Source organism: Trichoderma evansii (genome assembly GCF_050947405.1).
Source record: "Trichoderma evansii strain SZMC 28006 chromosome Unknown GGI43scaffold_13, whole genome shotgun sequence".
Classification (NCBI taxonomy): domain Eukaryota; kingdom Fungi; phylum Ascomycota; class Sordariomycetes; order Hypocreales; family Hypocreaceae; genus Trichoderma; species Trichoderma evansii.
Genome location: NW_028145193.1, coordinates 378,296 through 402,225, shown reverse-complemented (window position 1 = coordinate 402,225; position 23,930 = coordinate 378,296). Strand labels below are relative to the sequence as shown.

General features: G+C 47.3%; 10 protein-coding genes across 10 annotated transcripts; 6 read left to right on the top strand and 4 right to left on the bottom strand.

Annotated features, from left to right (window-relative positions):
• The first annotated feature begins 3,509 nt into the window (after positions 1-3,509).
• GGI43DRAFT_407948 (Na+ dependent nucleoside transporter C-terminus-domain-containing protein) lies at positions 3,510-6,522 on the top strand. Its single transcript, XM_083206307.1, has 2 exons — positions 3,510-5,802; positions 5,964-6,522. Exons 1-2 carry the CDS (start codon positions 4,135-4,137, stop codon positions 6,246-6,248), a joined length of 1,953 nt encoding a protein of 650 aa, XP_083059499.1. The 5' UTR covers positions 3,510-4,134; the 3' UTR covers positions 6,249-6,522.
• Positions 6,523-6,787: 265 nt separating this feature from the next.
• GGI43DRAFT_79246 (uncharacterized protein) lies at positions 6,788-7,886 on the top strand. The gene is made up of 2 exons (XM_083210319.1): positions 6,788-7,108; positions 7,173-7,886. Exons 1-2 carry the CDS (start codon positions 6,955-6,957, stop codon positions 7,733-7,735), a joined length of 717 nt encoding a protein of 238 aa, XP_083059498.1. The 5' UTR covers positions 6,788-6,954; the 3' UTR covers positions 7,736-7,886.
• Positions 7,861-9,414, bottom strand: GGI43DRAFT_428265 (general substrate transporter; the record flags this gene model as incomplete). Its single annotated transcript, XM_083208937.1, has 1 exon — positions 7,861-9,414. The coding sequence occupies one exon, from the start codon at positions 9,412-9,414 to the stop codon at positions 7,861-7,863; it is 1,554 nt and encodes a 517-aa protein (XP_083059497.1).
• Positions 9,415-9,972: 558 nt separating this feature from the next.
• Positions 9,973-12,779, top strand: GGI43DRAFT_407945 (uncharacterized protein). Its single transcript, XM_083206306.1, has 6 exons — positions 9,973-10,106; positions 10,169-10,259; positions 10,338-10,704; positions 10,766-11,443; positions 11,501-12,053; positions 12,155-12,779. Exons 1-6 carry the CDS (start codon positions 10,059-10,061, stop codon positions 12,716-12,718), a joined length of 2,301 nt encoding a protein of 766 aa, XP_083059496.1. The 5' UTR covers positions 9,973-10,058; the 3' UTR covers positions 12,719-12,779.
• A 271-nt stretch (positions 12,780-13,050) lies between these two features.
• GGI43DRAFT_407944 (uncharacterized protein) lies at positions 13,051-14,200 on the bottom strand. Its single transcript, XM_083206305.1, has one exon. The coding sequence runs from the start codon at positions 14,142-14,144 to the stop codon at positions 13,098-13,100; it is 1,047 nt and encodes a 348-aa protein (XP_083059495.1). The 5' UTR covers positions 14,145-14,200; the 3' UTR covers positions 13,051-13,097.
• A 607-nt stretch (positions 14,201-14,807) lies between these two features.
• Positions 14,808-15,993, top strand: GGI43DRAFT_384835 (Gfo/Idh/MocA family protein; the record flags this gene model as incomplete). Its single annotated transcript, XM_083203568.1, has 3 exons — positions 14,808-14,853; positions 14,907-15,275; positions 15,329-15,993. The coding sequence occupies 3 exons, from the start codon at positions 14,808-14,810 to the stop codon at positions 15,991-15,993; spliced, it is 1,080 nt and encodes a 359-aa protein (XP_083059494.1).
• Positions 15,994-17,340: 1,347 nt separating this feature from the next.
• Positions 17,341-18,326, bottom strand: GGI43DRAFT_384834 (arylamine N-acetyltransferase family protein; the record flags this gene model as incomplete). The annotated part of the gene is made up of 2 exons (XM_083203567.1): positions 17,341-17,917; positions 17,989-18,326. The coding sequence occupies 2 exons, from the start codon at positions 18,324-18,326 to the stop codon at positions 17,341-17,343; spliced, it is 915 nt and encodes a 304-aa protein (XP_083059493.1).
• A 25-nt stretch (positions 18,327-18,351) lies between these two features.
• GGI43DRAFT_79192 (uncharacterized protein) lies at positions 18,352-19,800 on the top strand. Its single transcript, XM_083210318.1, has 3 exons — positions 18,352-19,014; positions 19,106-19,534; positions 19,618-19,800. The coding sequence occupies exons 1-3, from the start codon at positions 18,950-18,952 to the stop codon at positions 19,700-19,702; spliced, it is 579 nt and encodes a 192-aa protein (XP_083059492.1). The 5' UTR covers positions 18,352-18,949; the 3' UTR covers positions 19,703-19,800.
• Positions 19,512-21,705, top strand: GGI43DRAFT_407938 (pyridoxal phosphate-dependent transferase). The gene is made up of 2 exons (XM_083206304.1): positions 19,512-19,634; positions 19,703-21,705. Exon 2 carries the CDS (start codon positions 20,232-20,234, stop codon positions 21,630-21,632), a length of 1,401 nt encoding a protein of 466 aa, XP_083059491.1. The 5' UTR covers positions 19,512-19,634; positions 19,703-20,231; the 3' UTR covers positions 21,633-21,705.
• Positions 21,706-21,874: 169 nt separating this feature from the next.
• On the bottom strand, positions 21,875-23,164 carry GGI43DRAFT_423578 (FAD-binding oxidoreductase; the record flags this gene model as incomplete). Its single annotated transcript, XM_083208260.1, has 1 exon — positions 21,875-23,164. One exon carries the CDS (start codon positions 23,162-23,164, stop codon positions 21,875-21,877), a length of 1,290 nt encoding a protein of 429 aa, XP_083059490.1.
• Positions 23,165-23,930: the final 766 nt, after the last annotated feature.

Genomic DNA, 23,930 nt, shown 5'->3' with positions numbered 1-23,930 from the left:
AGTAGAACGAAAAGCTGTTGGGCCTGGAGCTCGATTGTACAGACACCCTCCCTCCTTTTCATTTCTTCTCCATTGTACTAGCAGTAGTGATCAATTTATTCCGTACTTTCCATGCTTTCCTTTCCCCCTGGGGAAAATAAGGATGGCAGCGTAGGTAATGATTAGCAAATATCTGGAGAATGGGATGAAATCAGTAACGTAATGTATTCGGAGCGTGGAGCTGACTTGGCCCTTTTGGGCTTGATTCCCTGGGTGGATTGACTCGGACTAGGAAACTTACTAGGTAGAGATCCGGCAAACGAATGAATAAGACAAGACAGAATCTTGGAAATCAGCGATCTAAAAGCCAATAACGTTTTTTCTTTGTTCGTGGGTATAGACGGAGTAACATTCCGTGAAACTGATTAGTCTCCGGGTGGCTTGCCACGAGGTAAAAACGTGGAGCCTTGTTGGATACAGCCTCACCGGCAGGGCAACAAAGTGAGCTGGGGAAATAAATCTGGGGCTGGCGGTGAAGGGCGGAACGAAATATGTGGAATTTGAGCTGAAGAAACGAAATTCGTGGTGGAGAGAGGGCTTATTGTTACGAAATGCCAGATTGATAGATGGGCAGATGCGGCTTGAGGCGGGTTATGAGAAGAGAATTCTCGCACTCGCACTGCAACTGCTGTGTCTGTCTGTATTCGACGTGAAGCCCTAATTTCGTGCGCACAGTGGACGAGATGCAAAAATTTCCAAAAATTTCCAGCATAGTAAACTCGATTGCCGTGCAAACTAGCATAAGCGCAGGTTCATCTCGCCGCCTCTCAATTGTTATTCCCTTCTTGGTCGACAAGCCGGGCTGCTTGGGCTAAAGCAAGCCGTGTGCTGCAATTGTTTGTGAGCGTGTGTGTGGAGAACCAGCCACTGACCATGGGGATTGGAGAAGAGCCGGTCCGTTTTGAAATCATGGTGGTCGCGTGTCTGGCTGAAAATCCGGAGGGACACAGCGTCGTCTTCGCCCCCCACATTATTGCGGGCTGCTGGTGCGATAGTGCACCATGAGACGTGGGCATGCATGATGAAGCTGGGATTGCAACTGCATTTACCGGTTGGTAGGCTGCCGTTGATGAAAAGCTTTTGAAGAGCTGCTCGGTTCCCGGCACAATATGCCCGCGGTAATAGTGTGCCAGATCAGCGTCGTACTGCTTCGCGTCGATGATGAGATGAGTCTCAGACATTCATTCTGCCAATCTCTTTGTCATACGCTTTCCTCGAGTCATCGCCAAGCAGAGAGTTTAGACATGCCAGCTCCGAGAGGTTGACCGGGGCTAAAACACGCCACCTCAACTCAAATGATTATTTTATTCAACTGTAATTAAAAGTTCCGAAAGCTGCTGGCTTCTCGAGACGCCGGATTTTAGCACCTGGGAGCTAAAGCAATAAGCCAAGCTCCACGGTAGTGGTTTAGCGGCTGCTTCTGCTCCTTTGTAATAATATAGGCATTGAAGAAGAAAACTAGCGCTCGCAAAACGCTGTTGGCCGAGCCAGCTAGACCGGGATCCCTTTGATTAGACAGACGGGTAGTATCTGGGTCTCGGAAGTCGTGTTTGCACGAGACCTCCAAGCGTAAAAGTCGCAATTCGGTAGTACCAGTCCGGGGTTTACTATCGCGCCTTTGTACGTAATTTCTAGCTGCTCTCTGGGGTAGTATCGTTATCGAGATGCTGCTACGTAATACTCTTTTCTGTCTTTCGCTTTCAGCTCAGGCAAGCAACGATCGGTTGGCTCGGGCACATGCGAGACAGCAGTCGTCAAGCGCTGATTGATAGAGCCAGAACAGGGTTGGCGGACGGGTAGATACGATACTGGCAAAGGTTCCTCGCACTGCTGCTGCAGGGTGTGCTACGCGAGCCGAGCCTTATCAAAAGCACACAAGTATGACGACCTGGGCCTTATTCTTATTTTCGTCAGGCTAAGCAGGCATCGTTAGTAGGCTTGGCTGCTCCGTGCGAGAGAGCCGCCTCTTGGCCACGGATTGGATGGCCTTATCAGCTTGTCAGCTCTCTAGCTCCTCCACCCCCTCCTCTCTCATATCATCTCTGACCATCTAGATTCGAGCCCAAGCCTTTGCGGAAAGGAGCGCCACTACCAGAGCCATGTCTTGCTGGCTGGCCGCTGCAGCGGGTGGCTGGCCTGTGAACCTTCCAGAACAGGCAACGAGTCTCAAGACGCCACTGATCCTAGCAGATCAGAGCTCACCGGGCGTGCTTCTCAACCTGGCTGGGGCCGTGCAAGCACTTCTGATGCTGTCCGTGATACGATACCCTGCGTTCTCTTATCTTGCGTAGGGGGCGAATGCGAGAGATGCCACCGTGTGTTGGCTGGCCATTAATCGTACAACCCAGGAACTGATACCTAGTCTGCTGAGAAGCCCATGACAGATTAGCGGACCGTTTCTGAGAGCGGAGAAAATGGGGCCAACATTGGACTGGTCTGGCCTGGAGCGAAGAAACGAAGCCAACCATCCTCCACTCTGCACTGAACTTATCGGAGGGCGCCACTGATAAAGTCACCGCAGTTTTTTTTCGCCTCCCGTGATGCCTCTGTGTCTCTTGTTTGGGATCATGGCTCGCGATAGTGCTTCAATAGCGTCTCGAATACGGAGTTGTGTAGAATAAAGGCTGACTTTGGATTCCCTGTAGATGGAGAACTGATGTTGGACTCTGGGGTATAGCGTGGACACTCCTTTTCTGCTGCTCGCTCTGCACTGCTGCGATCGATATCGCGATAAACCTTTTTTTTTTCTCCCCTACCTTAAATTTTTTTTTCCTTCTGGAAAATAATTAGTGTGCGATGCTTCGGTGACGGGTCTAGCAAGAAGCGTGACCCCTCTTGCGGATTGGCAGATTCAGAAGTACCTTGGCCACTGAAAAAAGGTTCCTTCAGAGTTGGCCCAGTAGGAATTGATAACTTTGTGCACGGTGCACAGCGAGTTTGACAGGGCGACAGTAGCAATTTACGCGCGGGGAAAATTTTGGAGAACAGGTACTTGTTACTGATAGCTCTGCTGGGTTAAATCATATGCAGATTCTAGCAGTAACAATGTACCGATTACAGGAGTGAGTGCGCTATGAGATTCAAGACAATATCTAGGCTGCATGCATGCATGTGCTTGTTCACATATGCTCCATCAGTGATTGGCAATGCTTAAACGCTGCTGAAATGCGGATCCTGGCATTGCGTATCACTCATACATAATACCTATTCACGGCTTCATCTTTTAAGCGATGCTTGCTTGAGCTGTCCATCCAGACGCCCTGATATCAAATTCTAGCGATCAATCGCCAGGTCGGTGCCGAGGTAGCGCACAGTGCGCACACCGACCAGCCGTGTGGGGAACCTCCCCTGCCCTGTGGCGTGCCCCAAGCTGTACTTCGTACCGCACAAGCGTCCTTTTCTTCGGCGCAGCGCTACTCAATTAGGCTGGACCCCTCTGGAAGCCTCCCAGGCTACAGACTCTCACCCCCTGGGCACCCCCCCAAAGGCCGCTAAAGGCATGATGGGAACTTTTAATCCATGCCGAAGACAGACATAGCCAGGGCTTCTCCACACTTTTTTTTTCTTCACCACAAAATGCTACCAAAGGGTCGGCTGGTTCCATCCATCTCCAGCGAAACGGCGTTGCCGCTGCCATTGTGGGCTCGAAATCTCTGGGACCAGGACCCGGCCTAGCATGTGCGCGTGCGACTGCGACTCGACTGATGCGGATGGGGTTCCGAGTACAAAAACTCGAGCGTCGACCCACGAGTTGGCGATGCTTCTCTTTTCTTTCCCCAGGATTCTCAGGTTCGAACGTCACGTCGTCATTCGTCCGCTCCTTCGGGCTTCCTCCCAGGTTCAGTTACAGCATCTCCCGGCTGGCTAACCTGCTCTTCCTCTCTCTCTACCTCCTTTCTCTATAAGAAAAAAATTCTTCGTCTAGGTCTGGCTGTCAGAGTCTGAACCCAAGACTACTTCAACACCTTGCCTGCTTCCTTGCTCAACCCAAGGTCAAGGTCAAGGACACCAGACGAGATCTGCGAAAAGAAGAGGTAGCAGAGAAAAGAGAAATCTTCCACATACAAGGGTTAACCAAGAAGAGACACAGACACAATGGCAGACTCTTCAAAACCCGACGCTGGCGTGGCTCCCTATCACGACACCACCGAGGGCATCCACCACAACTCGGATCCGGCGCTCGAGCCTTCTCACCAGCACCACCATGGGCACAAGCACCACTCGGCCCGTGTAGATGCCGCTGGCCACGACGATGCCGTCTACACCAGGGGCACCAACATGGACCCGACGCTCGTGCCCACCCAGGACCACACCCACGACGCGCGCAGCATCGACAAGGCGCATGATAACCACACGCCACCAGACTACAGCGATCACGAAAAGGCCGGCCAGACAGATATTGTGCGCACAGGTGTCGACTCAGACGATGCGGGTTCACAACGGAAATGGTTCTTTGGTATTCCCTATCGCTACTGGCGCGCCTTTGTCCACCTGTTCATCTTCTTTCTCTTCACCGGTTGGTGGATTGCCTCTCTGATCCTGCACCGCGATGACAAGAACTGGGAGGTTCCCTTTTTACTGTGGCTGGCCATCACCATCCGCCTTGTCTTCTTCCATGTGCCCTCGCGCTATGTGGCCAATGGCATCAAGTGGGTTTGGACTCGCACCGCTCTGGTCGTCTACGACCGCATCCCTCCCAATCTGCGCACTCCCGCCGGTGCTGCCGTTGCTATTGCTGCCATCTTGGTCGGTTCCTTCGCCTCAGAGGAGAGCGCCGACAACACTCGTGCCAACCGTGCCGTCAGCTTGTTCGGCATCGTTGTCATCCTCTTTGCCTTCTGGATCACTAGCAAGAGCCGAAAGCATGTCAACTGGCGGACTGTCATCGGTGGCATGCTCGCCCAGTACATCATTGGTCTCTTCGTTCTGCGCACTGGTGTCGGATACAGCATCTTCAAGTTCATTGCTGACCGTGCCGGTGACTTGCTTGGCTTCGCCGAAAATGGTGTGGCTTTCTTGACTACCGAAGAAGTCGCCACGCTCCCTTGGTTCTTCTTTGGTGTTATCCCCGCCATTATCTTCTTCATTTCCCTCGTCCAGGTTTTGTACTACATTGGATTCATCCAGTGGTTCATCAAGAAGGTGGCCATCTTCATCTTCTGGGCTCTCAACGCCTCTGGTGCTGAGGCCGTCGTCGCTGCTGCCACCCCCTTCATTGGTCAAGGAGAATCTGCCATGTTGGTTCGTCCCTTTGTCCCTCACATGACCAACGCCGAGCTTCACCAGGTCTTGACTTGCGGTTTTGCTACTATTTCTGGTTCCGTGCTTGTCGGTTACATTGGTCTTGGTCTTAATGCCGAGGCTCTTGTTTCCTCTTGCATCATGTCCATTCCTGCATCCCTTGCCATTTCCAAGCTGCGTTACCCCGAGACCGAGGAGACTCTCACCGCTGGTCGCGTCGTCATTCCCGACGATGATGAGCACAAGGCTGAAAATGTCCTGCACGCTTTTGCCAACGGTGCTTGGCTCGGTATCAAGATTGGTGGTGCCATTATCGCCTCACTTCTCTGCATTCTCGCCGCCGTCGGTCTCGTCAACGGTCTTCTCACCTGGTGGGGCCACTACATCAACATCAACGACCCCACCCTTACTCTCCAGACTATCCTGTCTTATGTCTTCTACCCGGTTGCTTTCTTGCTTGGTGTTCCTCGCGATGGCGATATCCTCAAGGTTGCCAAGCTTATTGCCGAGAAGGTTATCACCGTAAGTTTCCCCTGTTTTCTCTTTTGCAAATCAATCACACTCTCCAATTTTCCATCCCACTACCATCTGTGTTCGCTTCTCGCCTCCTATTTCTCTCCTGTCCAACATATATATTGTGCACGCTTTACCTGTGATATGATAATGACCATTGTTACCTGCAGAATGAGTACAATGCCTTCAACGCCATGGCCACCGACCCTTACTACGCCACCCTGTCTCCCCGCTCCCAGCTCATTGCTACCTACGCCCTCTGCGGATTCGGCAACATTGGCTCCCTGGGTATCCAGATTGGTATTCTTAGCCAGCTGGCGCCATCTCGTGGTGGTGATGTCTCCCGACTTGCCCTGTCTGCTTTGATTTCTGGCGTTTTCTCGACCCTGACCTCTGCCTCTGTTGCCGGTCTGGTCGTTACCACCCAGCTCTCCCACTTTGTCAAGCCTCAGTAATTGGAGTTTTGCATGTGTATATGTATATGTAGTGAACATTTTTTCGTGCTATATATGGAGCATATTTTTGTGCGCGTTGAATGAGAAACGAAAGGAAGAAACAAGAAATCGGAAAAAGAGGAGGAAAAAAAAAAGAAGATACCCCACCACTCTATCTACGCTCGGATGTGGATGGTCAGATTAAAGAGCACCTTTTAATTATTTTTTGATGAGATGAATATAAGTGAAAGAAGTCGCCCTTTGATGGCCCGTTTTTGGGCTGGGCTTGACAAAATTATTTTGGATTCCCCGTCCCTGTGCAATTTTCTGTCTTTTTATATCATTTCGATGCATATAAGGGGTTGTTCTGATGTATTCCAATGCTGGTGTTGACTTTGACGTTCAATTGGAGATAACAGCATAGATAATGCAGCTTTCTCCTCTTCTCCATCTCTCATTGGATTGGCGCGTCCTCGCAAAATCTCCGCATTTGGTAAATTTAGATTTCGGCTCCGACGCCCTTTGAAACCATCAACGCTTGCATGAACTACTGGGCGAGTTTCTCCACATGGCATCTTCACCCCGCATCCAGATCGATCTGCAAACAGCTATATAAGCTACATGTTCCTTTCGCATGTGCCACATAGCAACAAATCTGATATTGGGGCCCTTGTAAAGAACCATATAATTCACTCATATCATTGAAGAAAGCCACCAGCAAGCTATCATGGCTAGCATCTCCTTTCGCAAGTTCATCCGATGGCTGCCAGATGAAGCCAGCGAGCCGACAACTACGCTAGTATTGACCTCTCCTGAGAAGAGGTTTGTGGATTTAAGAGTGGTGCTGCCCGATGGGAAGGACTCATTGGCCGACAATGAAGGTAAAGACAAACTAAGAAATCCCTACCATGTCGTATAAAAATTGCAATCTAATCGCAGAAACAGAAGTACTACCCTTGAGTCGCCTGGACTGGGCAATGGCCGGATTCTCTTCCTCCACTGTTATCTCCGATGGTCACTCTCTTTCTCAGTGGAGACACTGGATCGATTCTCGCGCCGTCGATGCGCCCCCCGATGAAGGCCACATGTACGCTCAACCAGATGGTTTGAGCACCCTTGAAAAGGGCCAAATGTTGAACCCCGCCACCGGAAAGGACACAGATTACGAAGAGATGTGGTTTGACCCGCCGCCTAAGAAGACAGGCGGGGACAAAGCCGTATGCTCAGTGCTCATGATGGAGGATGAGAAGGCGGGGAAGAAGGGCATGTTTGTGAGGCTTGGGGAGTGGGCGCAGGTGTTTGTGAGGGATGGGCCTGGTGAGGGGGATCTTGTGGTGGAGAGGTGGGGGTGGACAGATGATGATGGGAAGGGATGGAGGAGGATTGTGAGATTGGGAGATGGAGAGAGGAAGCTGCCGTGTGAAGAAGTGTTGCTGGATGCGAAGCTTAAGAGTGAATATCAGGTTGGGGATGAGGTTTGGAAGGTGGTTGAGGATGTAGAGCTGTGATGACAAGGTATACATGCACGACTTATAGAACTACATGCATATAAGATATATATATATATATATATATATAATTAGCTTTAGATATTACCTTCAAAGGCCTGCTCTTAGTTGCATTTTCTGATAGTTTATACTACCTGTTCAACTGTTGATATTTCAGCTTCCTCCTCCTTTATTCGAGCTTCAACCTGTGGGCGAGAAACAGCTTTCGCATACTGTTTATCAAAAATGCCTGCAACTTCCTCTAGAGAGCTGCCCTTTGTTTCCGGTACGAAGAAATAGACAAAACCAATAACCGCGACCAACACTCCAACATACACAAAGTAATAACGCCATCCGATTTGACGTAACGCAATGGGATTCACATACTGATTAAAGAAAACTGCAAGAGTCTGTGCAAACCAGTATACACTTCCGCCTTTGGCTCGTAGCTCGGTCGGCCAGATTTCATTGATGTAGAGGATAGGTATAGGCGTGAACCCAATGACATAGCCTCCTAGAAATAAGAATAAAAATACAATAACTGCAGTACCGGCAGCGTGGCTTCCTGTATTGGCAAAGACAGCTGAGCATGCCAGGACGAGTATCATGCATAGTAGCATGGTACAAGAGGATACTATGAATAGCCTTCGACGACCAGCTCTCTCTGCGAGTAGTGCCCCAGCAATTGACAAGATCCAGTTATAAATCTGCAAACCGCCATTAATACCCTGTTGCTGTGTGGGATTGGTTATACCGACAGTCTCAAGAACTGGAGCAAAGTAATAGCTTATTATACCATTACCAACCCACTGAGTCGCCAAACCTAAACCTAGGCAAATGAAAACTCTCTTGCGATTACCTGCTGTAGCAAATAGTGAAGCCCAGGTAATCTTAGTACTTTGTGCAAGCCCGATTGAAGCGCAAATTTCTGCAAATTCAGCTTTCACAAGCTCATCATCCTCGTAGCCATTGGCGTGGTATTTAGTTAATATTCTCTTGGCTTCATCGGGCCGCTGGTTATTTACCAACCATCGCGGAGATTCTGGTGTAAACAAGACAAAGACGAGTTGTACGGTCGTCCAGAAAAGCTGCGTAATCACCGGAGTTCTCCAGGCCCACGAAGTGTTAAGGTTATGAGTCCCAAATGAGGTCCACGCAGCTGTAATGGCGCCAACGAAAAAGAATGTGTTGAAGAGGGCTCCAACAACGGCTCGTTGGCGAGGATGGGCGAGCTCTGAGAGTAGTGCGGTAGAGCCAATAGAGTTAAAGAGGGAAAAAAACCCGAGGAGAATTCGGGTCCCAAGGAACTGGACAGCAGTCTTGCAGAAGCACTGGCCTACAACAGCTGCGATTATTCCCACATCTCCCAAGATGATACCCCATCGGCGGCCAAAATTATCAACTACCCAAGGGGCAGGGAAGAAACATATTATGCCCCCAAAGGCGTATGCAGCTATCAGGAGACCCAACGTATTCGCATTTTCTAGCCCCCCTATATCATTGAACCATTGTGGAATAGCCTCTAAACCAGAGATGAGTGAAACGTCATAACCATTGGCAATGGAACCGAGGAAAGATGATAGGAGCAGTATATTGAGTCGTCTTAGCCCAGGATCTTTCCACCATGTTGGATGAGCGTTGTTTGAGAACTTTGTAAGTCCAAAGTCGCTCCGCGGCGCTGCAGAAGTTGGTGGAGCCATTGCCGTTGAATTTGTGTTGATAGATACAGCTACCCGACAAAAATACTTTATAAAAATCTTCAAGAAAACGAAAATCAAGTCTGGTTGTTGCTACCGCTGGTAATCAGGAATCCCCATTGACGAGAGTTATTCGTGTAAATTCTTAGGGAAGGAGAGAAGAATTGAGACTCTTTTTGTAAACATTCATGATATTCTACATTTTGATACTCTACGACAAATACATGGCTACTGGAACCCCAGAACTCCGCATTTCATAAATCCGGGGTAAATATGCCAAAATTGACTGCGGGTGAGATGCGTGGAGGTTGGCGCTGGAGGTTGGCGCTGGAGGTTGGCGCCAAAAAGAAAGCCTTCGTCAGTGTCGGAATTCGCGGGTATCGCTGCTTGTCGGTTTCGCATATCGCGACCCAAAGGCTATTGAGAAGCTCATAATGTGGGGGTGAGGGGTTGGTGAAGCAGATTGAAAGATGCTACTTCGGCTTTCGGAGCGTATTAGTCGACAACTTTGCACACCCTTGACTAAGCACAGATCCGATAACTCGTAGGTCCAATTTCAACGTTGTATCTTCCAAACGTAAACCCTGCTCCATGCGTTAAGCATCCAAATACCGGAGAGTCCTATCTAGCAGCTGGACACCGACCTCATGCGGCACCAGGGGAGAGCAGGCTGCTGGGTGTGTTTGAAACGCAAGGTCGTCGGGTCCCGAAGCCTTCGTGCATCAAATTGCCAACTCTCGCTGACAACGTGATATAGGTCAAATGTGATAGCCTTGCTCCCAACCCATGTGCGAATTGCGCAAAACGTGGGGTAGAGTGTCGGTACGAAGAACCCAGAATTGAACAAGGTATTTTGCAGTTCTCCATGTGATATATGTGGTAGCTGAGATAGAAGCAAGACGCTAATATACCAAACGCTATACAAGTACAAGAAACGGTAGTCTCCTCGAGACATGTGACAGAAGCCGGTATACCAAGAGAAAGAGTACAGCGAGCTTGTGTTAATTGCGCCGGGCAGAAACTGAAATGCTCCGGCGACCCAAATGGCTGTCGACGATGTTCACAGCATCAGCTCGTGTGTCAATATCCAGCCTCCAGACGCGGCGCCAAACAAGCTATCGATCCTCGTCGAAGGTCTTCCAGGCCCTCGAGGACGCGAACTCAACATTCCGTTGTAATAAATGAAGATCACCAGCCGCAATCATCACCAACTTTAGACTCGGAAAATGCCAATGAGTCTCAAATACGCTTTAGCAACCTATCTCGCCAATCGCCTACCCAAAATGCCTGCCAGTAAGATATAATATACAACTTCGACGTGTCAAGATGACACCAAAGTCTAATCGTGCTGCAGCGCCTTCAACGATACTATTAATACAAAGGATATGATAAGAAGGCATGTCGATGCCTATTTCGAGTACGTCTATCCCGTGACGTATCATGGATTTCTTCACCAAGGAAGTCTTCTTCAGGACCTTGACGAGCAGAGGGTTCCTGTGATCCTCCTCAAAGCAATTGCTGTTGCCGCCTTTCGTTTCGTCGGGTCTGCCGACGATGCGACGATACAAATCTCCCAGTGGACTAATGACATTGATCACTACATTATGACCAACATGGGTGCATATTCTATGCTCAATCTACAGGTTCTAACGTTGTGGGCTAACTATCATTACTCCAGTGGAAACCTTGGGAAGGCTTGGATGTTTGTTGGATTGGCCGCTCGATTGGCATACAGCTTACAGATAAATGTAGAATCAACTACGGGGTCTCCCAGTAAGATTGAGAGCCGGAGGCGCATCATTTGGAACATCCGAATCATGGATCGACTACTTGCCGGGACTGTGGCGGAGTTCTCTGTGTGTTCTAAATCCATGGATAAATTGCGGTTACCTTGCAATGAGCACTACTACATGGCCAATATCGAGACCAAAACAGATATTTTAGCAGCGTTTAATGGAAACCAACAGCTCCAAAACATTGGTGGCTTTGCGGCGCTAGTAGGCTTATTCGAGATATGGCGTGAGATTCTTCTGTGAGTAGATGCAGTTTATCATGGCTCTGAGTATCTTTGTCTTATCCTTCTTACTAGATTCATGAAGCTCGTTCCTCGGATTGATCAGTTAGACGAAATGACGCGGCAGGTTTCCACGCTTCACAAAAGGTTATCAGACTTTGAGCAACGACTTCCCTCAAATTTGAGATTCTCAAATCGCAACTTGTATCTCCACGCAAACTCTTCACAAAAAATTACATTCATCATACTCAAATCTTGGTGGCATGAGTGTCACTGCAATTTGTATCGCTTCAGTCTGCCTGGGTTTCGCGAGTCAATTGGCATTACCTCTGAAAATGCATCATTCATAGAAGCCTGTCGCCGACAAGTTCTGCAATCAGCCTTTGCGCAGAGCAACTTTTGGCGATCCATTACGAACATGAGAGATATATTTGTTTCTGATCAGGTAATAGTTGTTTTGGTACATTCAAATACGAAAACAATGATTGCTATCCGGAAATTGAAAGAGTCAAATGAGCTGGATGGTAGTGCCGCCAATGGGGGCTCAAGTGACATATCTGCTTTACTGGCAGCAAATATCTCGTTTTTGGATAGACTAGCCGATAGAGTGCCAAGAATCGCTGCGGTAGTAAGTATATCATAGTTTTGTACCAAAATTCTCGCCGTTGGAGGGGGGAAGAATCAGGATAAGTCTTTGTCAGTTGCTTACTGACGTATTACATGATGTAGCAACGCGAGATGCGCAAGATTATTATGAAAGATGCCGCTCATACATCTGCTGAGAATATTATTGATTCTGGGTTGCCTCTAAAACGAAGACATTCTCGCCAAGAACTCATCGAGCGGCGCCAACGTGGCTACCAAGACATTGATGAACAATTTGAGACAGACCCGCCTGCTAATGATGCAGAAGAGCATGACGCACCTATTGTACCGTCGCCAAGGAGATCAGCTGAGGTGTCTAATATCTATATGAATACTCCGCTGAGCCTGGAAAATAATGTTTTATCTACTGGAAGAGCAGTGTGGCGTTCATCGAAAACTGGAACTGCCAGATGGGAACAAGAATTTGAATTGGCAGATAAAGAGTTGGAGCAGCAAGAGTATTCGCGTTTCCAAGAACCCATAGGTGGATATCCATTTCTCGGGACATATCATGACAATTCAATAGAAGCTATGGTAGGATACATCGCTCCATTTGAGAGTGTTCCCCAGTATGATATGACATCTGAGACATGGGTTGCTGGATATGGAGAGCAACAGACAACCGATGACTTTTGGACTCAGTTCTAAGCCAAGGTGATGATATTATTGAGAATTTGTCTAGTTTGATATTATCAAGACCTAGATACAGAGACTATATTGAGAATGTAAATCAATTAGGCGAATATTGGTCCTATTCAAGATGAGCTTCAATATAGCACGGGCTTCTACGAAGTTCATCCGAAAAGATACAATGACTATTATCTATAGAATATCATATAGTAGTATTTTTCAGTGAGGACCTAAAGCTGAAATACGATACGTCTGTAGAGTTATGGGCGAACGTAGATGCGATAACTGCATACCTTATGATAGGGAGGAGATGACTGGAGTAACATATCACAAGGAATTGCAAAACGAAGTGGTTGTGGCAACATGTATTTGCTATATGCTATGTATTCTCACTCTCTTAAACCTTTTGAGCAGTCATCGTTAGTTCAGACTCTTTCCACACCAACCCCTTCACAATCTCTCTGTGGACCTCCACACCAGAATCTGCCACTGGGCCAACGTTCTCTCCAGCTAGCCTCCGCAACTCAAGCTCCTTCATCTTTTCATGAATTGCCTCTCTCCCAGGCGTAAGCTTTTCCCGATTACCTTTGATCTTCCAATTTGGTAAGGCTTCAACTCCAAGCTCCTTCAACGTCTTCTTCTCGATGAGTGAATATTCTCTTGGGTCCTCCCGGTTAAAGTTGAACGGCTCTTTCAAACATACGGAGGGATTGGTTATGACCCTAGGTATATGTAAAGCATTCCTGGAAGCAGAATGCATCATAAGAGGATGCATCAAGACAACATCACCACATTTTCCTGTCATCTGCTGAAAAAGATTACACTTATTGGCGTCTTTGATCTGGTCGCAAAACCATTGAAACTCGTGCCACTTCTTTTCCTCACCCCGTCGTGCCATGTATGGCGTTACGCCCTCTGGATTATCGTGTAGATACTGTGCGACTACTCTGATTCCATCAGGGCATATGTACGTTGCGCCACCATTCTCCAATACATCCGAAATACATGGAATGACCAGCAAGCCCTGGTTAGGTGAATCCAGATGATGAATGAAATTGTCTCCGTCAACGTGCCAATTATCAAGATCTCTAGGACCAACAATTCGCCCTTTGAGTTTTTCTTTGCCGAAGTTGACAATAAAGTTATCCCCCCAGTGACGAGAAATTTCTGCGACCCGATCTTCGCCGCCAGAGAGTTCACATATTGCGCCCCAGGCTTTGGGAGCAAACTCACGGACGTCGACGACATTGATCACTGGCATATTAATCTTCTCTAGAACCCAAGTGGATGGGTCTTCTTTATCATAGCCGAGACGGACCCAAAGATCTTTTGTCCATAATTCGGCTTGTTGCCTGGTAAAAGCTTCTGGAATAGACACCCAGCCATAGGTCATGAAATGCTCGATTTGCTCTGGCGTGAGGAACTTGTATGTTTCGATAGCCATGATGATAAGCCTCTTTAAAATTTTATAATGAGATTGCAGAGCTTAAAGTGCTTGCCACAACCTGGTGGTTAAATAGTCTTTTTTTGTTTGTGAAGGATGAGCTAGATGCTGCAAAATCCAATCGGCTATTGTCTAGGCTGCTTATATAGCCTTTGATACATTAATTCCGGCAAAATTATCCAGTAGGAATATCAAAAATGACGGTACTCCCCCTCATGGCCATCAGCTTCTATGCGAACTTCGGGGATAAGCTCCAGCCGGCTATCCTGATCCATGCTTCGGAATTCGGAATCGAATGAGATATTGTAACACGAACCACACCGATTTATTACCTAGATAATTAATAATCACTTGAACTAATATTTCGTAGGTAGTCTCGAGTAACTATGTAATAACTGGCAAGATTGAGCGTGGTGCGAATGCCGACGAGATCCGACGAGATCCGAAAGCTCTAGCGATGCTTAGTACTACCAAGCCGAAGTATTACAGTACGTCGATAGAATCTGCCGTTTGTAAATAATAGGTTCAGCGCTAGTGTTATGTTATGAAATAGATTCAATTTCCATATTCAACCAGAAAACAACTCTTATCATTTTCAGTATTGCGTTTGGTATTAGTTGTATTGGTCTTCACTATTGTCGAAGACGAATACAGAAAGATACAATGGGTGAATCTCAGATCCTACCCACTATAAGGTGGGGGATACTTGGTATGTATAGACAGAGGATGTAATGTCGAAACATCATTAATTGCATACATTAGGCACTGGAAATATATCAACGCTCTTCGTACGAGATCTAGTGATTGCTCAGCGCGATGCTTCAACTCCTGTTAAGCATGTCATCCGAGCCATTGGTTCGTCTACTGTAGAAAAGGGAACACGATTCGTCGAAGACACTTTAAATAGCGCTCAACACCCTACCATATATGTGAAGTATGAAGACCTTTATGCGGACAACGAGGTAGATATTGTATATGTGGGCATACCAAACTCTTTGCACAAAGCCGCCTGCTTGGCTGCCATTTCTTCTGGCAAGCATGTACTATGCGAGAAACCAATGGCAGTAAACTCTAAAGAAGTGAGGGAAATAGTTGAGCTGGCAAGAAGGAGAAAAGTATTCTTGATGGAAGGTGATTATATCCAATAATACGTATCAAATTTCTTCCGGTACTAATATTTCAAGGCGTGTGGACTCGATTTTTACCTATTGTTGGACAGCTTCATACTCTAATTCACGATGAAAAGGCTATCGGCACAGTTTCACGCATGTACTGCGATTTTAGCTGTGATCTGACCTCCTTGCCCGCAACATCAAGGACTAAGAACCTTCAGCTTGGGGGAGGAGCTCTCCTTGATCTCGGCATATACCCCTTAGCAATAAGCAATGTGATACTGGACGGTAAAGTAGGCGACAAGGCACTTTGCCCCGACATAGTCTCTTCTATGACCGTAATAGACAAAGTGGACAATTCCGTCGTCATTGTGGTAAATTACCCTTCAAAAAGGTGTCTCGGGATCCTTAGTGCTTCATTCGAAACGAAATCAGAAGAAAAATTCTGTCGAATTGAAGGCAGCGAAGGCGTCATAACTTTATATGGGCCAATGGCAGCAAAGCCGGAAGTTATCAGAATCCAACGATATGGGAAAGACGACGAGGATGTCCGCGTGTTTAAGCATCCTGGAAACGGTTTTTACTTTGAGGCAAACGCGGTAGCCATGGACATCTTGGATGGAAAGATTGAAAATTTCACTATGCCTTTGTCGGAAACATCTAGAGTAACTAGGATGATGGACGAAATTCGAAGGTCTGGTGGTGTAGTTTACCCTCAAGATTTAGAATCATCATAATATCTGTTTTCTATTTTATCATGTCAAGACAAAAATCATACATTGCAAAACCAAACTATGTGTATATTCTCATTCAATGGTAGCCTACAACTTGTTTCTTGAAGGCTATCCCTTATGATGCGAGAAATGAATTATTTCCACTAATCGAAATACCCATGTGAAGGGGTAATTAATAATAAAAGACCCGGATTGCCTCGTAAAGTTAGTGCGACAAACATACGGCTTTCTATGATTATGGACATATCTGATATCAGCACTCGAAGATCCCCAATCAAGACTTCAAATGAGCCCTCTTCTGCAATTCAGCTGGAAATCGTATCATCATAATACCCAACTGCATATTTATTCAGGCTGACAGAAACTTGTTTCATCTCGCCCGGTTCTAAAGACACTTTCTCGAATGCTACAAGCTCCTTAACTGGCCGTGGTAAGCGACTTTTCTCGTCTCGTAGGTAGAATTGAACGACCTCGGCCCCCGATCTAGGCCCAGTGTTGGAGATAGGTAGCGTTACTCTGATCCTATTATCCTTGGTAAGTGCAGCGGCCGACATTTGGGGTCTCGCGAACGTAAATGTTGTATAAGAAAGACCGTGTCCAAACGGAAACAGCGGCTTGATGGAATTTTGCTCGTAGTGCTTGTAACCAACATACAAACTTTCGAAATATACAGCAGTGAGATTCTCGCCTGGTCATGATAGTCATGCTGGAGTATGCTCTAGGTTCTCCAAAAGTCTGCTGCAGTAAGTAGTGACACCTATATATTGTTAGGATTTCCTTCAACGATGGCAAACTTTCTATGCAGATTACACCTTTTGTTCCAAATTGAAAGTGAGAAGTTTCTTTCTTGCAGACAATCTAGTATCAATTAGAAATCGCTGCATAGAGCCACAATTATATGCGACTGCTTCATGCTTTTTGAGGCTCGAGTGGCTCATTGTCTCAATCATTGTTGCGTGAACGTTTTGTTTCAATATAGTATTAGCAAGTAGTACGCGAAGGCAGCAGTCAAATTTATGCATATATTTATTTTTGAAGATTTATTCAACGATGCTATTTAAATAGCAACACATGTGAAACAAGATGTTCACTTGCTCCAGATTCAGTGAGGTGCTCAGCATAGTTCGCTACGGCTATCGAAATCTCAACCGGAATAGAGGCTGATGTCCGGTTATCGGGAAAAGGAAAAGTGTGTATGTTGTGTGGTAAAGTATTTTCGAGTGGCTACCCACTATTGTATGCATGTCGCGATACCCGAAGACACGAGTGCCGACGCAGAACCCCGATGTTCTAAAGTGTATCATCAATCAATTCATATTATCCACTTAGTCCGTCACTTCTTTCAAGCCATTATAGAGGCCTGGGAGGCACCAGCTCGGTCGGCAGGCCACGAATCGCTATCGCCTCTCTCTTCGACAATGGTATCGAAAACCACTCCTTCAGCGCCTTCACTCGATCCTCCTCATTCGCCAGAGTTTCGACCACTTCCAAGCCCGGTACGCCTTCGACTCTCTTCCTCACCTCGTTTCGCAACAAAGTCATCACACCTTTTAGCCCATCGCCTTTGTCGTTCAAAATTCCCCTCAAGGCAAAGATATTATTGATGAAAACGGCTGTGCGGACCGTGCTGCAGTAGAAATTCATGACCTCGTAGTCTGCGCGGAAGAGCTCCGTTTCTGTGAAGCAGTAGCGCTCGGTCCAGTCTGTGGATGGAAGATCTTGTGTTGAATATACCCATAGAGATTGGGTGGAAGGCGAGGTGGACTGGGCGATGGGGCGGAACTCGAGTTTGCCTCGGCGAGGGAGGATGTTGTCGAATTCGTAGCCGTCGATCAGTGGGACAGGCGTGAATGCGCCATGGCTACCGAATGCGACGTCGACGAGATAGCGCTGCTGGTTGATGGTGACGAGATTGGCGCTATGGGTCCTATTGTTTGGAGATTTGTTTAGATGAGGAGCTGGTATAAGTAGTGGAAGAAGAAGGGGGAGGAGACTTACATGCCGAGATATACTGGACCAGGTTTCACTCTGGCTCCAATGCCGATGACATTGAATCCCAAGGCTCTCATCATGTCGCAAAAAATGCTGTTCATCTCAACGCAATAGCCACCTCTGCTCTTCTCCACGACCTTTTGGAAGAGATCATCTGGATCGACGGACAACGTGCGGTGCGGCGAGTAGTGAAGGCTGATGGATTCGAAGGGGACGCGAGCAAGATGGTGAGCTTGAAGCTCCTTGAGGAATTGGAGCTCATCTCTGGGGTGCTGAGAGCGCGGATAAGAGATGTGCTCGAGATAGCGGGTGAGCTGGTCTTGTGAATATACTTGTGCTGCCATCTTTCTTGTCTTCGTTTCCTCTAGTGGACTTACATAAGATGTCACGATGGAGAGAGAGCCGGCGACTCTTTCGCGGCATCTCTCTTTTTATCTTTTTGCAGACGAGTCATTAGGCTAGTTTATACTAATTAACGATGTTTCGGTAATAGTTGCTTCAATTATTTTAGTCAACTAATCTTTGCTGAATCTTTACTGATGCGGCCATCCGGGTCTTAGTCGCTGCGACTTTGCCCCCGACCGGCTCCACAGATTCGACTTGGTCTCACAGGCGGAGAGCCGAAAGACCGAGGGGTCTTATAAATAATATTTGTCATTCCCACTCATTGAAGCAGAGACCGGAAAACAAAGTGGGATGAAGCTATATAGCAGACTTTCCTCATACAGCGCTCTACTCTTTAAAGATGACGATGAAGTTGAGGAGGATTGATTATGGGCCGTAATACTGATAGTATCGTATATATGCCTTGTAGACGTGGCATGCCGAGAGTCGACGCCCAGCTGCCCAATTGCCGGCGGATTGGTGGAGACGGCATCGCATATTATATGTGCATCTGATGCGATGGGCAGCGAAGATGGAATCCTGTAAAAATCATTTCGAGCCATCATAAGAATATACAGCTTCGATGGAAACTCCAACTCCTCCAACAACTCCAACGCCTAAACGATCAGTCAAAGCCATCTCCCCTAGGTAAGCTTAATGGATACAATGCCACGCCACACGCACCGTCTCAAGTCTCGCCCACAAGCTAACCTGACAACCAACTCGTTGCTCGCAATAGGTCCAAAATTCCCGTCAAAACCTCCCTCAAATTGCAAAAGGTTCAACATACCACAAATTACAATCAAATTACAACCTATTTCAAGATCCCCGAAAAGCTGCCGCGCGCGCCCACGCTCAAGGGCCTCGATGTTACACGCCTGCCCGATGACCTCAAGCTGATCGGGCCGGAGAACTGGGCCACTTGGTCTAGCATCATGATGGCCATCGCTGACGTCTCGGGCTTCGATAAGGCGGCACTAGAGGAGGTACCGCAGGAGGTGCATGTGAGCTGCTGGCACAACAGTCAGAAGACGATGGACGAAATCCGTGAGGGCAAGATGCTGGGGTTGTTGATCAAGTTCAACATCTCGGCGCATATGAATGACTTAGTGAGCTTGACGGCGGATGGCTACGAAGTGTGGAAGGTATTGAAGTTGTATTGTGCGAGGTTTGTGGAAACGGATCCAACGAGGATTCTAAAGAGGAATGGAGGATGCATTAAGATTTCATGAATGACTAACAAAGACTCAGAGAAATAATTGGCAAAGGTATGGATATAACGGAGATTGTTTACGATAACATTACCGCACTTGCTACTACTATTGTTGCTGAATAGGAAAAGCAAAGACTAAACAGATTGGGAATCTGGTGGTGGGGAATATAGCGATAAGATCGGTTGTGGCCTACCTATTCGACTTGACGACTCAAAACGACTTTTGCAAGCGATGACTGTTTAAGATTCTTCTGAAGGATCAACATCCTAGTTGTCGCCGCAGTTGGCGAAACTGGTGGCGCTTAACCAATAGATTAGAATGAACGTCATGTTACTCTATCAAGTCTATTTTTTTCTTCTTCCTTTTGGTATCGTTTGCATATGCGCCCTACGAACATGGGGAAACCCACGCCGACCGACTGGAGCCGAGATGGTTTCCGAGTGCGGAGTCATATCCACAACTCTTTATTGGCTTTAGTCTGAGCTTCTTTCGCGCCGTATACAGTGTTGGTATATATATGTGTCCTAAGGTGGCTACTGTTTTCGAGAAAGAGATAATTTGTGTACTACTCTAGTTATCATGTTTAAGAAATAGCACAAGTTTCAAAATAATAGTAACTTTGAAACAACTTGAACAGCTACTTCAGCCACAATGCCTTCTTCCACCGTCTCTTATACCGCGCTAAACGGAACTCGAGAACCCGGTCTCATGCACCGGTCTCTCGTCGAGCGCCCGCATCAAGTTGTCTCCGCTTCAGGAATCTATCTTACTCTCGCCGATGGCACTCGCATTATCGATGGATGTGGCGGCGCTGCCGTGGCAGTCATTGGTCATGGCAACAAAGAAGTCCAAGATGCAATCATAAAACAGGTCTCTGAGGTCGCGTACGTGCACACCATGACTTATACAACTTCTAGTGCTGAAGAACTGGCCAACGAACTCACTGAGTTGAGTCGGCCGTTTGGCTTGACCAAGGCCTTCTTTCTCTGCTCTGGTAGCGAGGCCATGGATGCAACTATGAAGCTGGCGCGGCAGTATCATTTTGAAAATGGCCAGCTTCAGAGGAAAAAGTTTGTTTCCAGGAGGCAGGCTTATCATGGCGGCACAATTGGTGCCATGAGTGTGAGCAGCAATCTTCCTAGGAAAATCCCATATCAGGGCGCCTTGTTGCTCGACAACGTCAGTTATGTTAGCCCGGCATATGCATACCATGGCCAGTTAGACACCGAAACCGAGGATCAGTACGCCGCCAGACTGGTACAGGAGTTGGACGACGAATTCCAGCGGCAGGGCCCTGAAACAGTCATTGCTTTCGTGGCGGAGACTGTAGGAGGAGCCACGGCGGCGTGCATCACTCCTCCAAGAGGGTATTTCGAAGGTGTGAGAAAAGTGTGCGATAAATATGGCATACTGCTCATCTTGGACGAAATCATGTGTGGTAGTGGCCGGATGGGGACATACTTTGCCTTTGAGCCAGAAGGTGATGTGCGACCTGATCTGCTTACGCTGGGGAAAGGTCTCGGAGGAGGGTATGCGCCTATTGCAGGAATCCTAATTAGCCAAAAAGTTGTTGATGTGTTGACAAAGGGAACGGCAACCTTTGTTCACGGCCAGACTTATCAGGCTCACCCAACGGGCTGCGCAGCCGCCTTGGCTGTCCAACGAGTTATGAAGCGTGACGGTCTAGTGGCAAAGGGTCTGGCCAAAGGAGTTTTCTTGGAGAAGCTATTACGGTCTGCTCTCGGAAATGCAAAATACGTGGGAGAGATCCGCGGAAGGGGCTTTTTCTGGGGTATCGAATACGTACAAGACAAGGCCTCGAAACAGCCGTTTAAGCCAGAGGTCAAATTTGGCAAGTTGGTACATGCTGCGGCCCACGATCGTGGCTTGGCCATCTATCCAGGGGCAGGGACTATCGATGGCATTAACGGCGATCATTCGATTCTAGCGCCGCCACTGACTGCAACAGAGGAGGAACTTGAGGAGATGGTGAGGTTGTTAAAGGAGGCATACGATGCAGTGGAACAGGATTTGGGTATTACAAGTGTATAAATAAACGTGTTGGTAAATAATTATTAAGTATTAAGAAAGCGGTGGAATAAAATCCCAAAGGTATAAAACAAAAGGATATATTATGCATGCAGTGGAAGCAATTGATACATATATCTATAAGCACTGCTTTCCATTAGATGCCAACAGGTTGTGCTCCTGAAAATATATACAATACAACCTTCTTCGTCAAGCTCCAAATAAACTCTTTGTCCAAACCCCATGTCTAAAATTTCCAAACTCTTCTATCCTTCAGTCTCATTATCAAACTTGAAATAACCTCTCCACAGCCTAGAGAGCGCACGATCCGGATCATACTTTGCCGCCGTGGCCATCAGCCTATCATAAGACGTTGGGTTAATATGCCCCCAAAAGTCTTGGCTGGGATGAGCGTAGTTCATGTGTATGACTCCGATGTACTGGCCAATTCTCTTTGCCGTCTTATCAACTTGGTCAATGAAACGCTTGCACTCAATGTCCATGATATCATCAAATGCCGGGTCAGCCCATTGCACAGACAATAGGACGAAAATCATCGGACCCAGAGACTCGGGTAAGCCTAAGGCATTATGTCGGTTTCGGAGCGTGTTCCAGAGCATACGTTTTGACACGGGCTGAAATTCTATTTCTGACCTGAAGCCTTTCTGATTTGGCAAGCTCTTGAGCTTTTGGTCCATTTCTTGCCATTCTGAGAGAATTTCGGCTAGGAATTCGGGTTTATCGACGGCAACCGAGGTCGACCAGGCCGAGCGGCGGAAGCCAGCAGGCTCACTGAAAGTTTGTGAGATATTAGCAGCTCCACTTGTCTCGGTGATATGCCCGAGGGCTCCTCTAAGTGACTTGAAAGGCTCTGCCAATTTCAGCTTGTTTTTTTGAACCAGATCAGACTCTGTTACGAAAGAATTTATATGGACGTCGGTTACGTAGTCTCCATCGTCTTCCGAATAGGAGCTTATCAAAAAAGAATTTCCGAGGAGATCGAATCCAAGAAGCTTCTTCGTCATATAGGCATACGCTTTCATCACTTCTTGATTCATAGAAGCAGGAAAGCGGATATGCCGCCACCAGGTTTTCGGGCTAATTTCTCGAAGAATATCGAAGCGAGTAACGATACCAAAGCTGGAACCGCCGCCGCCACGAAGGGCAGACATTAGCTCTTTGTTTTGCTTTCTATTGACAGTAATGATTTCTCCTTTTGCCGTGACAAGTTCGAAATTGAACACGTCGTCACAGGCGAAGCCAGCATTCTGTTGGTACAAAGAAAAGCCACAGCCAAGCACGTATCCAGCAACGGTCAAGTCGCCATTCTTGGGGCCAATGCCCATGTTCCCGATATCGTCCCAGAATCGGTAGAGATCATAGTAACGCACAGCTGGACCGACGCTAATGGTAGATCCATCCTTGATGATTTGCGTCTTGTTCATGCGGGCGAGATCGATGAGCACGCCGCCGTTGATGCTGGAGGCGCCAGCAAAACGCGAGAAGCCGCCACTCTTGACGTTGAACGTGGCATTTGTTTGGACGAGAGTTCTCATGATGACGGCGACTTCGGTGGCGTTGTGTGGGCGAACATAGCAAGCAGGGCGGAAGCCGCGCTGTTGCTGGGTAAAATAATTATTGCTGCTGAGTTCATATCCTGTCGTATTCGGAAAATCCATATACTCTGGGGCCATGAAGCTGGAGATCCATCTGCACTGCACAGAATTATGAGTTTAAAAACAATAAAGGTAATAGAAGCAGGTTGAGGTAGTAGAGGTAGTGACAGAAAGGCGCAAATACGTACCGCACGTTCAGCTTCTGGTGTCGCCGTCGCTGTGGCAAAAAGACACGTCCAAGCCGTAAATGCAACGGCGAATATCCACTGGATAGAAATCATCTCTTCGTTGCCTATTCTGATGAAGGATAATGAGTATTATGCCAGCTTCTTGAAAAGTTTGGCCTTTGTGATGTGTAGTTGAGTGGTAAAAGGAACTTGGACTATCAGTTCTCTGCCCGCTATTTATATTGGGCTATCAGTTTTCTGCTGGTGTTGGGGTGCTATCTTTCCAGCGGATCCTCATTTATGAACTTTGTTATTGTTGAGGCGATCGTGTATAAGTACATGTAGTTGAGTATAAGTAGGTACGATACCTGATGGGGCAGTTACATATAGGAGACGATGGGCTATAACACATAGACTTTTTCAGCTTCTGCGTGCAAAAAGGATATTACCATAGACATACACCTCTTACCCTTATAAACGCAGTTTCATTTCTCTGGGGAATATCCATGCTCATGCACAAAAATATTATTCATAATATC

Coding starts and splice junctions, on each gene's coding strand:
- GGI43DRAFT_407948 (XM_083206307.1), top strand. CDS start 4,135: ATGGCAGACTCTTCAAAACCCGACGCTGGCGTGGCTCCCTATCACGAC. Junction 5,803..5,963: donor TTGCCGAGAAGGTTATCACC/GTAAGTTTCCCC, acceptor TGTTACCTGCAG/AATGAGTACAATGCCTTCAA.
- GGI43DRAFT_79246 (XM_083210319.1), top strand. CDS start 6,955: ATGGCTAGCATCTCCTTTCGCAAGTTCATCCGATGGCTGCCAGATGAA. Junction 7,109..7,172: donor CTCATTGGCCGACAATGAAG/GTAAAGACAAAC, acceptor TCGCAGAAACAG/AAGTACTACCCTTGAGTCGC.
- GGI43DRAFT_407945 (XM_083206306.1), top strand. CDS start 10,059: ATGCGGCACCAGGGGAGAGCAGGCTGCTGGGTGTGTTTGAAACGCAAG. Junction 10,705..10,765: donor CCTACCCAAAATGCCTGCCA/GTAAGATATAAT, acceptor ATCGTGCTGCAG/CGCCTTCAACGATACTATTA. Junction 12,054..12,154: donor TGCCAAGAATCGCTGCGGTA/GTAAGTATATCA, acceptor TACATGATGTAG/CAACGCGAGATGCGCAAGAT.
- GGI43DRAFT_407944 (XM_083206305.1), bottom strand. CDS start 14,144: ATGGCTATCGAAACATACAAGTTCCTCACGCCAGAGCAAATCGAGCAT.
- GGI43DRAFT_79192 (XM_083210318.1), top strand. CDS start 18,950: ATGGAAACTCCAACTCCTCCAACAACTCCAACGCCTAAACGATCAGTC. Junction 19,015..19,105: donor GTCAAAGCCATCTCCCCTAG/GTAAGCTTAATG, acceptor TGCTCGCAATAG/GTCCAAAATTCCCGTCAAAA. Junction 19,535..19,617: donor TTGAAGTTGTATTGTGCGAG/GTTTGTGGAAAC, acceptor ACAAAGACTCAG/AGAAATAATTGGCAAAGGTA.
- GGI43DRAFT_407938 (XM_083206304.1), top strand. CDS start 20,232: ATGCCTTCTTCCACCGTCTCTTATACCGCGCTAAACGGAACTCGAGAA.